Below are 13,899 nucleotides of genomic sequence, written 5' to 3' on the forward strand. Positions count from 1 at the left end.
ATTTACAATCAATCACCAGTTTCCATAAGGCTTCTGTTTCCAAGTTATACCGCCATAACCACTTCCCGAGCAAGGCCCGATTGAAAATTCTCAAATTCTTTATACCCAATCCACCTGACGAGATTGGTCTACACACCTTGTCCCAGCTGACCAGGTGAAATTTGAATTCATCTCCTATCCCACTCCATAGGAAATCACGATACAGTTTCTCAATCCGAGCCGCTACACTGACAGGCAAATGGAACAAAGATAGAAAGTACGTAGGTAAGTTAGAAAGGGTGCTCTTAATGAGAGTCACCCAGCCACCTTTCGACAAATATAATCTCTTCCATCCTGCCAATTTCCTTTCTATCTTTTCAATAACTGAATCCCAAATAGATGAGGCCCTAGCAGCAGCCCCCAAAGGTAATTCCAAGTAGGTAATGGGAAGAGAAGCTACCTTACATCCAAGAATGCCAGCTAGCTGTCTAGTATTACTCACATTCCCCACTGGTATTAATAACAGAGCCTTCAATGTCCTCAACTGGTTGTGATCAGCCTCACAAAATAAAAGGGTGTCATCTACAAAAAGTAAATGAGACAAAATAATAGTACCCCTATTGGGGTCTCCAATCGGAAAACCAGCCACCAAACCATGCGTAACCACTGCCGAAAGCATCCTAATCAATGCCTCCATAACGATAACAAAGAGAAGTGGGGACAGAGGATCTCCTTACCTTAGACCTCGAGAGCTGCTAAAGAATCCAATCAGGCAGCCATTAATCAAGACTGAAAATCTGGCCGTAGAGATACACCAACTGATCCAACTACGCCATCTAACCCCAAAGCCACATTTTCCCAACAAATACAAAAGGAAATCCCAGTTTACATGGTCATATGCCTTCTCCATATCTAGTTTGCAAAGAATCCCTATGGATCCAGCCTTTAATCTGCTATCTAGGCCCTCATTTGCTATAAGAACTGAATCCAGGATTTGTCGCCCCCTAACAAATGCATTTTGTGGTTTCGTTATAATCTTCCCCAAAACCACTCCCAATCTGTTGGCAAGAACCTTGGAGATAATTTTATACACTCCACTCACCAGGCTGATGGGTCGAAAATCCTTAATCTCCAACGCACCCATCTTCTTAGGGATCAACGCAATAAAAGTGGCATTTAGGCTTTTCTCAAACTTCCCAACCAAGGAAATTTCTTGAAACACATTCAATAAATCCACTTTCACCACTTCCCAACAAGAATGGAAAAAGCCCATCGAGAAGCCATCTGGACCTGGAGCTTTATCTTTACCCATACGTCTCACTACATCATACACTTCCTCCTCTTCAAAAGGCCTCTCCAACCAAGCCGCTTCTTGGGGCTCAATAGTATCAAAACCAAGACCATCCATCTTTGGCCTCCATTCCTCACGTTCAGTAAGCAGTTGTTCATAGAAATCCACCACATGGTCACTAATCACAGGAGCCTCCTTACACTCCATACCATTAATATTCAACATTTCAATGGTATTATTTCTTCTGTGAGAGTTAGCAACCCTATGGAAGAACTTTGTACTCCGATCCCCTTCTTTCAGCCACAATGCTCTCGACTTCTGGCGCCAATAAATCTCTTCTAATGATAATAATCTTTCTAATTCTGAAACCAACTCGGCCTTCCTCGATATTTCTTCCGGTAAAAGAGCTTTAGCCTCAAGTATCCGCTCAAACTGTTGCAACTCTTCCACCATGAGTTTCTTACGCTCCCCTATATCTCCAAAGGATTGTGTGTTCCAAAGCTTAAGGTCATTTTTCAAAGCTTTCAGTTTACAGGCTAAGATGAAAGAGGGGTTACCGTAAAACTGATAAGAAGACCACCATTGCCTCACCTTATCCACAAAACCTTCACTTTTCAGCCACATGTTTTCAAACTTAAAGTATCAGCGCCCACTTCGAATGCCCCCACAATCCAATAAAATAGGAAAATGATTTGAGCAAAGACGAGGCAATCTCTTTTGGCACACCTCCGGATAATGCACCTCCCACTCTGGTGAGATGAGAAATCTGTCTAGCCGGGGACCATCTCTGATTATTCGACCAAGTAAAGGCGCCCCCCGAGAGAGGAATATCCAACATGTTTAATTCATAGATACAATCTGAGAACTCTATCATTGCAGGTCGCATCCTACTCTCACCAGACTGTTCACTAGTGGATCTGGTAACATTAAAATCCCCTCCTATACACCACGGAAGCTCCCACCAGCTGTGTAGTCCCGCAAGTTCCTTCCATAAAAATCTTCTATCGTTGTCAACATTTGGGCCATAAACCCCAGCCAAGGACCACACAAAATTATCTGTCACACTCTTAAAAGAGCATGCCACTGTATATTCCCCCACAAACTCCTCCTTTTTGTTAACGACTCTTTTATCCCACATTACTAATATTCCACTTGAAGCCCCATTCGAAGCAAGATACACCCAATCCGCATAAGTACAACTCCAAACACTTCGAACTAGTCTTCTAGAAACAGTTTTCAACTTAGTTTCTTGTAAACATACTATGTCCGCCCTCCATTCTCGTAGTAAATTTTTTATACAAAGCCTCTTATTTGCCTCATTTAACCCCCGAACGTTCCAAGATACAATTTTTGGCTTCATAAAGGAGAAGCAAGCCCCTTCTCTTTTGATCTTTCACGGCTTGAGCTTCCTTCATAATTCAAGGACCAAGTGAGGCGCTTGAGCTCCCGCTGTTTTTTCGACCCTGATTTCTTCGACTGTGCATGGCCAGCTTCAATGGCAGTAAGTAGCGCGAAAAACTGCTCTTCATAACCCACACAGTCCATACCTATTAAGTGTTGTAGGTCTTTCACCTTTTGTAGCATCCAATTCGATGTAGTTGATTCATTTGGTAGTAGACGGTTCAATGGGATAGGCTCCCCTACACTAGAAGCCCACTGCAGAGAAGGTGTCTCCCCCCTTTCTTCCTCCCCAAATAAATTTCTACCCTCCCATTCAACCACAGCATCACTAGGGGGAAATTGAGGCTCAGGAACTATCAAAACCTCACTGCCAAGGAGCCCAACATCCACCACCTCCATCCCTATCCCCTTTGCCCCGAGAACTGGAGCTTCAACATTGTTCTTGAGATGATCCTCGAGTTGGACCTAGACTTTTAGCGAGGGGGATGAGCCTCCCACAGAGTTCATCGGCACTATCTGGCTACACGGAACTACAGCAGCGGCGCTCGGTGGCAGGATCTCCACCATCTCCCTCTGGTCTTCGCCTTGACAGTTTCCTGGGAACCCTCCCAACACAGGACAGAGAGGGGATTCCAGGTTCGGAACCTCAGCCAAAGACACAGGAGACGCAGACGAAACCCTGTCGTCCCTCACCGTGTTGACCCGGTAAGATTGAGACTGACCCAGTTTCATCGTGGGTTGAAACTCAAAAATCGGACCCAGGCCAGAATCCGGTAGCTTCGCCACTACCGATGGTGTCGCCGTGTTCGCCGGAACCATCTTGCTCGTCGTCGGCATTATTTCTACAAAGCATGAAGATTTAGGAAATATATGAATTGTATTTGCAAAAAATATATATATATATATATAATATTATATTATTATTTTAACTTTAAGATAGCTAGTTCAATGTAGACTTATTTAGTCAAAAATTGATATTATAGCCAAAAATTAAGATTCTAGCTAAATTTTGGACTTGGCAATGACTAGCCATTGCCAATGCTCTAATGCATTCAATTTATAATGTCAAGGTAATACTGTGCAACCAAAAAGAGCTTTTTAATATGGCAACATATAAGGATCAGATATGCAATATGTTCCTGACTCAACTGTAAATGAATGTCTAATTTTGGAAAAAAAAAAGGAAAATCCAGTCTGAGGGAACATATCCATCAAGAACTCGACAGACATTTTTTTATAGTACTGCAGCTTAAATCCTATAGAATATAGATTTTAGAATATAAATGTCCAAGTATTTGTTGTCCAATGCTAGTACGGTTGCTTTCTCCATTTGTTTTTTTTCACAAACACTTCAAATTGTTTCAACCATATAGAGAAAGTGAAAAAGGTACATACAGGATAACACAAACTTCATCACTTTCGAGGATTCCAGTGGGATCTGCAGTGCCCATTAAATAGTAACATTCCGGTACATGAAGCTTTCCTCTTGCAAGACTCTTCTTTTCCTCCTTCATCAGTATAGAGAGGTGATGTTGCAGATAAGATTCATCAAGAGGAATCCCTGATAAAATCATTCTTGCAACACAGAAATCATCCATCTCACCATAGTTAATGGAAACTGCATAAAGCACAAGAATAGAAGAAATACATCAAGGAGTCATAAATATTGTAAGAGTAGATGAAAAAGACAAGTATAGTTATGAGACTTCTATTAGTGATACAGTGGAAAGTCAATGAGAAGCACATAAAAACATTCAACATGGAAAAAGGAAAAACTTAAAACACTCAAATGCATATAGATATAGCAACACATGAGATTTTATTCCAATAAGCCCAGAAATAATCAAATAAGAGACATTATGATATCCCATAAGCTATAAGCTTTTTTAGAAAGAATACCTCTTAATGCTGCACGCTTATTGGAGGAGGCACCATGGGCATCTCTTAAAGCATTTATAAGTAAATCCAAGAAATATTCTTTTGGGATCCCTCCATAGCTTAAAAGTGCAATCAAATTTCTTGACAGAAATGATCTCTTTGGATGATTGCTGTTAGATTAGAACTCAAAACATGTTTAAAACAAAACAAAATAAAATAAAAGCTATGTATCTGAATTCTTCTTTCAAGATCAATCTATATACTATATAATTTTCTAAGCATGAAGTTTTGCTTCTAGGTAGCCACAACATCCACTATCTCATTATATTATTAGCAAATGAAAGTTAGTCCTATAAAGCAACATCATCCACTATCCAATTGTATTATTATTAAATTAAATAATATACATATCAAACTTAAACAATAATTATCTAATTGAGTTGTACGCGGACCATATGGGGTTTGTGGAAAAACATTAGAAAAGGATGGGAGATTTTTCTAAGACATGCACATATTGAGGTAGGTGACGGTTCCCAAGTCAACTTTTGGCATGACAAATGGTGCGGTGAACATATCCTCAAAGACACATTCCCTGGCATTTTCGAGCTTGTACAGTCCAAGGGTGCCTCAGTAGCTGATCTCTTGGTCTTCTCTCATGGCTTCCCTTAATAGAATGTAGATTTCATTAGGGTAGCAAATGATTGGGAGTTGGATCTTATCACCAAGTTCTTTGCTTTATTGTATTCCGTAAGAGTGACCAAGGGAACCATAGACAAGATCAATAGGATCCCCTCCAAGAAAGGTAGATCCACAATTCAAGATCAAATCTTTCTACCAAGTTCTAACTAGTCAAGGCATGAACACTGGAGGAATATATGGAAGAAGAAGGCTCCTCTGAAAGCAGCTTTCTTTATTTAGACAGCCACCTCAGGCAAGATTCTTACTATTTGAGGATTCATCTTGTAATGGTGTTGGATTGATGTTGCATGTGCAAGAACAATGGGGAATTAGTAGATCACCTACTTCTACATTGTGTGGTGGCCAGGACCATTTGGGATTTTTTTTTTTTTTTTTTTTGCGAGAATTGGAATATCATGGGTCATGCCTCATAGGCTAGTGGATTTTCTATCAAGCTGGAGAGGCCTCCAAGGCAATCCCCAAGTGGTAGCAATCTGGAAGATGGCCCCTATATGTGTGTTGGTGCATTTGGTGAGAGAGAAACTATAGAAGTTTCGAGGATTGCGAGAGGACAATGGATGACCTTAAAGTTTTCTTTATCAAAATCTTGTTCACTTATGTGGAGGGTCATTGATTTTAATGGACTAATATCCATGATTTCTATTTTTGGTTGTTAGGTATGTACTTTTCATGTATACATCCTGTGTACTTGGGCTATGCCTTCTTTTCTTATGAATAGAACTTCTTGATTAACTACAAAAAATAAAATCTAATTGAGTCTCTAAGTTTTATATAAAATTAAACTTGTTAAGTGAAGTGACTAAATATTATTTAAAATTAGTAGCCTTTTTGTTTTCAAAATGTCTCTTTTAAAGAGAAAAATGAACCTGATATAGAGAATAGAGAACAAACCTCATTACTCAATGATAAGGGAGAAAAAAATAGATTCACAAGGATGGGTTCCTCAACTTATTTATTGATTTTACATAGTATATGGTATAAATTTTTTTTTTTTTTTTTTTTTTTTATTTTTTTTTTTTATGTCGGGGAACCTCTCCAAGGCAGGGCCCTTCGGACCCACTCCTGCAGAGTAAACTCCGATCCTGTGCCCCGCACTCTCGGAAGTTTCCCTACACGGAACTAGTTAAATCGATGGCTTTTCACCAAGGGGTGTAGCCCCTAGAGATTGTTTGCACCTAAGGGGATTTGAACCTTGGACCTGGGGGAGCATACCCCCAGGCCCAAGGCCTTTACCACTTGAGCCAACCCCTAGGGGTTCTTTTTGTCAAAGTGAGTCGAAATATTGTGTGAATAGCCGGATCGCTGGCCTTTCAGTGATCTGTATATTATATATGAACTTTACAAGAGAACTATACATGGAAAGAAAACTAATTGCCGAGTGATTCTAGTACTCTAGCCTAATATGGAAACTATATCTTCTGTCAATATGCTAACTGTAAAAGCCTAAGTAAATGTCGTAAAGGTGTAAAATAAGGAAAGAAGAATAGAAGGAAAGAAGAATAATTATGGACAGCTTTGCTGTCCATTGACACTTTTATGTATCTTTAAAACATTTTATACATATGTGAAACATTTTTAAATACAAAATATTTTAAAAAATTATATATGTGTATCATCTTTCATTGTATATCTTAATTATTATGACACATAATGTGGGTCTGCAACTAGTTATATCATAAAAACTAACTTCAACAGAAGAAAACAAGCAAGTCACAATAATGTATGGGTACAACTATTATCTTCATATGCATCTACTCAAAACAATATCTTATGTCAATCATATCAGCTGAGAACTCTTTTTGAACAATGAATTAAATAGTTTTTAAATTAATGATTGCATGAAGTATAAACTTCATTCACTTAATTGAAGTGCTATTCATAATCCTTTCTTTATCTCCTTATGTAGCATTAAATTATTAAAAAATTATTTGTTATCTTTTACTTATTTATCAATCATTTGATGCCACACCAGAAAATGATAAAAAGGATGATGTTTGAATGAATAATGAGTAACATTTTTCTTCACTTAATCAATATGTCCCTCATATTTATGAACCTACCAAAGATAATTTTGGCAGAACGAAAACTAGCCCATAATTTTCAGGACAAGTATCGAGTTTCAACAGGTACATGTGAGGACATAGGCCAAAAGGTGAACTCATTTAGTCTTATAACCAATATCGGAAAGAGTGGGAACACAAATCTCATCCCCTCATATTCAACATGCCAATCTTCAAATGTAAGTGTCCTTAAAATCATACCAATTAAGAGTGTCTCTCCCTCGAGAACAACATTTATTTTGGAAGTCTTCAGTTCAACACTAGACTTGAAATGTGATGTGAAGGGCTAGGTGAGTGCAGGTTGTTGCAAGTTATGTGCTGTCAATTGGGCATTGCCGTTTTCAACGGAGTTTTGAGGTCATTGAGCATTTTCTTTTTTGGAGAATACACATTATTAATGATCTGTCTGGTCGTGGTATCTATAGAGATTATATTTAAAACTTTTCTTGGCACGTAAAGATTTGTCAGACTTCAACGGTAGCTTCATCTACTACTAACAAAAAATGTAAAAATGAAGATTTATCAGACTTCTCTCCAAGGTCAAGATTCTTATAAACTTTTAAATAAGTTATAGCTTACGTGCACGAGTGTAAACCACCACCACCCACTACCCACCATCGACCGGAGAGTGGCATCACAACTCTGCCACAGATGAGGCCGATGGACCCCGACGTATGTCCTCTCTGAAAAACTGCTTCTTTTCACTAGTTCTCCTTGTTAGAGGTGCCATCTGCCTTATACCCACACTTGCCAGCGAGTGCATCCTCACCACCACCACAAACAAGGCCAATGGCCCCGACGACCTCGCTGAGGGCCATCCGGCGCCGGTCATCCCACCGCGACCTGGACTTTCGCTAGGTCTTTTTCTGCGGTCTTCTAGAGTGCTCCGGTGGCCATGCTGCTGACTCAGAAATGTTCATATATTCTAGAGGACTACGGTGACAGCCCAACACCTGCATCTTTCCATTCCCTTCAGCCGGCAATCTGGTTTTTCTCTGTCATTTCTTGGAGACGACAGTACAGTGGCCCTCCGACGTCGGCATAGATCTGGTTTCTGATCTCTTTTATATTCCTAAGATGACGAATGGTTGCTGATCAGGTTTACAATTTTTTCACGACTGGGTTTTGGGGCTGTCAGGCTCAATATGGATTCTTTTATGGAGTTGGTCATAGAATCTAAATCCTTCACACTAGTTAAGGAGGGAGTATGTTGGTCATTACTGAAAGGAGTCAAAGGGTGATATTGAAGTTGGTTCTGGGTTCAACAACAGTACAGTGCCTGGCTAAGGCCATGGATGTGTGCACAAAGGATGAGAAACAAGATTTTTTCTCCACTGTTCGGGAAGGTAGACGCAGTTTCACTGCACATTGCTACTCGAATGCTCGAGGACGTTATCTAGTGGTGGTGGGAGGAGGAATTTTATTTTCATTCTCGAGAAGGGGCAGTGGCTGAGAAGGATGGGGGAGGTGCTGCGTGATTTTTCCTTCGACAAGATCAATCACGTGGATCAGTCCCATGGGTGTTGTTTTGGGAGTGATGGCTTGGAAGGAAAAAAAGGTGCTGCAGGACATGGCTCTGTCAGGGAGTCACGTCCAACTCAGAGGCAGGGGGGCTGTAGCAGACATGTAGGTGGCGTGGCAGAGAGGGAGAACTTGCAGGTGAAAGACCCAGTACATCCTCAGTGTCGAGGCAATCCTATGTGGCCAACTCTGAAGACAGGTCATACCTCGAGGATTCAGAGTGAGGGGGGTTTGCAAATCATGCCTCAGGACCAGCTTGACAATATGCACAATTCTTTAAAGGGGATGGAAACCCAACTGGTAGAGTTGAAGGCAGTGATAGCTTTCTTGTCTACGAAAATAGACCTGCTTTCAACTGGAGGCAACAGGGTTGTAAGAAACAAGATAAACCCGAACCATTTAAACTTAGATAAAGGAAAACGGAAGATCGGATTCAGCCCTGTCCCTATAACCAGATCTAGGAGAGTATGGTGAGTCAAAAGGAATTCTGGGTTATTTGAAGCGGGGTCTACATCGAGTATCGGCGTAGAGACATCAGTAATGAAATGTCATTCGCCTCTTGTAACACAAGATAAACCAATAGTTAGGAGCAGTGTTTTTGGTACCGTACCGTACCGGCCGGTACAGCCGGTATATGCTGTACCGGCCGCTCGGCCGGTACCGGAAATATATATGTTCCATTTCGCTCAAAATACCGGGTGTACCGGCCAGTATTTGATGTTTCGGCCGAAACACTTATTTCGGCCGGTACGCAATTCTGCAACTAGCAACAATGGCATTTTTGAAATTCTAATAAACTTTCAGGGGTAATTTTGGACTTTCACGTATTAGGGTTTTGACTTTTCTGATTTCTCTCTTCTCTTTTTCGGTTTCACACAAACAAATCCAAATTTGTTCTCTCAGCCTCAGCCGACCAGCCCTCAAGCAGCAAGCTCTCAAAGTTCAAACAAAGTTTGATTTTCTTTGAATCTTTCAGCTAGCAGCAACAACAGAAGAGGTGCAACTCGTAATCCTCAGCCGACCTCCATCGTCTAACTCTCTACCGGTCTGCCCTTTTTCTTGAAATTAATTTAATTTTTTTGTTAGTTTTTTTTTATTTATAAATAAATCAGAATTGTATTTTTAAATTTTATAGATGTTGGCATATATAGGTTATGTGAATATTTTAATGTTGTTTTCTTGTTTAATTAATTTGTTTTTCGGGTTTGAGAAGTGGCGGCTGGGTAGGATATATATACATACGTAGTTGGTGCCATGAAAATCTTGCCGGAAGAGTTTTTCTATAAAGATCACGAAAAATGCTTTTAAAAAAAGGCAAAAATTAGTCTGGTATTTACAATGAGAATGTAATTATTCTGTAAAAGTGTAATTATGCTTCTACATCGCCCAGAATAAGAAAGCTGGAAAAAAAAGAGGATTCTAACTTTTCTTATTTTCCTATATTATATAAATACATAGTGATTGGAGTTGCATTCATAATATAATTTTTAAAAAATAATCTATTCATCGTTATTTTTTTTTATCAATCTCTCATCTTCTAATGATGTAATATTAGATTATATGTTCACAAGTTTTCCAATACATTGATTTAAGTGATAGAATGGAATATATATATATATATAATATATATATTGTCTGATGTTTGTTGTTTTTTATTTTGATGGAACAAGACTGAAACAAAGGGAAGGGAGTGAAAATCTTTTGAAGACCGTTTCTTTACCCAGAAAATAAATAATAATAAAAACATCCTTATTCAAGTATTAGCTAAAATTCAGTGGGTGTTTGCATTGTTTGGTACTTTTTTATGATGAATCTGGTGTTTTTTTAAAGCTAATCATGTTTGGATTTGATATTTTGATGAATTTCTTCTTTTTTTAATTTTGCTTACTTATAACTTATAAGTGTTAATTTTTTATACTTTAATAGTTAAAAATATCTAGTTGTCAATCAACCGGTGGTATGACTTCAACTCCAACACTTGCTCCGGTAAGATCAGAAGATCCAGCATGGGCCCATGCACGTGCAATGCCAGGGGCAAGAAATAATACTGAATGTTTATATTGTAATAAAGTAATTAGAGGTGGCGGAATCACTCGGTTGAAGCATCATCTAGCTGGAATTCCAGGCGATGTAGAAGCATGTAAAAAGGTGTCTGAAGATGTAAAATGGCAAATGAAGGAGTTGCTTAATGAAATGAAAAAAAGCAAAGAGAAGAGAAGGAGAATAAGGTCAGAGATTGGAGGCGATATAGATTTAACATCTGATGATATTGATGATCGTAATAATATGGAAGGACAGTCTCAGCTTTCAAAAGGTAAGGGGAAGTCAAAAGAATCTGGAACTGGAGAGTCAGTGGGGGGATTGAGTAGATTTTTTGCTCCAAGAACAACTCCTGGGGCCCAACCTTCAATTAAGAGTTCTATGTGTTCAAATGAGATGATTGTAAAAGCAAAGATGGCTGTAGCACACTGGTGGTATGATGCTAATCTGCCTTTCAATGCTGCTCAATCTAAGTTTTATCAACTAGCTATCGATGCCATGACTGCTATTGGGCCAGGATTCAAGGGCCCATCTTTATATGAGTTGAGAGGAAATTTATTTAAGATGGCTGTGGATGAGATTCAAGATTATTTACAACAAATTAAGAAGGTTTGGAATGAGACTGGTTGTTCACTAATGGCAGATGGTTGGACAAACTAGAAGCAACAATCAATAATCAACTTTCTAATTTATTGTCCGAAAGGTACAATGTTTTTTAAGTCTGTTGATACATCTGGCCTTAGAAAATATGCTGAAACATTGTTTAATATCTTTGATGAGGTTGTTCAAGAAATTGGAGCTGAGAATCTTGTGCAGTTCATAACGGACAATGATGCAAGTTATAAAGCTGCAGGAAAAAAGTTACAACAAAAGTATGGCTCTTTCTACTGGTCCCCATGTGCAGCTCATTGTATAGACTTAATGTTGGAGAATTTTTCAGATCCAAGATATTTTCCCCTTATTATACCATAAAAAAGGCAAAAAAGATAACAAAGTTTATCTATAACCATGGTTGGGTTTTGGCATTGATGAGAAAAGACTTTACCAAAGGTCATGATTTGTGTCGTTCTGCAGTTACAAGGTTTGCGACAAATTTTTTAAGTATCCAATGTTTGCTTTTGTTTAAGAAAGAACTCAGACAAATGTTTACTTGTGATAAATGGATTGCATCAAGTCATTCTAAGAGCAGTATAGGGAATGAGATAGCTGAGATCGTTTTAGAAGATAAAGAGTTTTAGGCTCAATGTCAATTTATTGTTAAAATTAGTGAACCTTTGGTTCGTGTTCTACGACTTGTTGACGGGGATGAGAAGCCTGCAATGGGATACTTGTATGATACAATGGAAAGAGCCAAAGAGAACATAAAAGCAAGATGCAATAACAAAGTCAGTTTATTCAGTCCATTCACCAGGATCATTGATTCTAGATGGGATAGGCAGCTTCACAGTCCATTACATGCTGCGGGTTGTTTTCTTAACCCTGGAATTTACTATAGCCCCAATTTTAAAAATAAAAATGATGTTATAAGAGGCTTCAACAGCTATGTTATGAAAATAGAACTTGATCCCGATAATCAAGACAAGATCATTGCAGAACTTGACTTGTATAAGAATGCAGTAAGTGAGTTTGGACATTCTTTAGCAATCCGCCAGCGTGATAAGATTAATCCAGGTATTATTATTTATCAATATCATTTGTTAAATAGTGTGACCATGTACTTTAAATTTTATCTTATTTTATTTTTACTTGTATTTAATTAATAATTTATAATTGCATTATTGTTATAGTTGCATGGTGGACCCAATTTGGTTGCAAGGTTCCAACGCTTCAAAGGTTTGCTGTTCGAGTACTAAGTCAATGTTGTAGTGCAACTGGATGTGAGAGAAACTGGAGCACATTTGATTTTATTCATTCGAAGAAGAGAAATAGATTAGTACATAAACGTTTGAATGACTTAGTATTTGTTCGGTATAACTTGAAGCTGAGAGAGGTAAATTTTTTTAATACTAATGTTTTCATTGTTGAAAAATATATAACATTTTTACTTATGCTTGATTTTATTTTGACAGGAGCATAAAAAAAGGAAGAGATGCTTTAGATCCAATCAATCTTGAAAACATTGATTTGATGGAAGAATGGGTAGGTGAAGAATCTGAGCTTCTTGATGGAGAATATTTGGATTGGGCAAGTATTGAGGAGCCATTAGCCTCACTAAATGAGGAAGACAATGAAAATGTTGGTGTTGATGTTGATGACAGTGATGACATTGATGAAAATATTTTGATTAACATGTCAAATCCTGATCCTTATTGTCTTTTTTATGAGGATTAGTATTTTTGATGACGTGATGACGTTAATGATTTTATCATGATAATGTTAGTATTTATAACTTTATGTTAGTTGTAACTTAAAACTTAAGACTTGTATTGAGAAGTATTGAGTTTATGACTTATTTTGTTGTTATTTTGGAATACAGTTAATGCTTGTATATATATAATTTATCCAGGTTTAAATTATTCCGAAACGGTACATAAAACGGTACCGGTACGGTACTGGTACCGAAACGGTATCGTGACCGAAATATTATCCCAAAACGGTACACGAAACGGTACCGGTACCGAAATATTTCGTTCCAGTGCCTTGACCGGTACGGCTTCCGGTACGGTATTCAAATCATTGGTTAGGAGTGCAGTTGGATACTGTGTCTGGGGATAATGTTGCTCCCTTGGTCTCTCTTTCTCCAATAGCGGATTGGATTCTGCCTAAAGTTAATGAGATTCAGTAGTTCGTGAGAATTTCACATGGATTATGTGAATACCAATTTAAAGAATTAATCACTGCAATTGAGGCAAGCCACGCACTTGAAACCAAATCAAGTTTCAAGAAAAGCAAAGAGTTACAGCGTCTTTCTTGGGCAATCAACTACGACGCTAAGAGTGATAGCTCAACTAGAGGGAAGTCTAAAGAAAGCATTGTGAAGTTTTAGTTCTATGGGAAATAAGGGGTTGGGGTTGGGTTTTCGGGTAGAGT

General features: G+C 38.5%; 1 protein-coding gene across 3 annotated transcripts in view; it reads right to left on the bottom strand.

The window, feature by feature from the left end:
- The window catches only part of LOC121251053 (probable RNA-dependent RNA polymerase 5), a 32,223-nt gene that overhangs the window by 4,997 nt on the left and 13,327 nt on the right, over positions 1 to 13,899 (bottom strand). For all 3 annotated transcript variants that reach the window (XM_041150355.1, XM_041150354.1, XM_041150356.1), the window contains 2 exons: positions 4,571 to 4,719; positions 4,067 to 4,289 (listed from right to left, as the gene is read on the bottom strand). In XM_041150355.1, coding sequence (XP_041006289.1) covers positions 4,067 to 4,289; positions 4,571 to 4,719 — 372 coding nt within the window. The remainder of the gene's footprint in view (positions 1 to 4,066; positions 4,290 to 4,570; positions 4,720 to 13,899) is intronic.

The sequence above is a fragment of the Juglans microcarpa x Juglans regia genome, chromosome 2D (assembly GCF_004785595.1).
Source record: "Juglans microcarpa x Juglans regia isolate MS1-56 chromosome 2D, Jm3101_v1.0, whole genome shotgun sequence".
In the NCBI taxonomy this organism is placed as follows: Eukaryota; Viridiplantae; Streptophyta; class Magnoliopsida; order Fagales; family Juglandaceae; genus Juglans; species Juglans microcarpa x Juglans regia.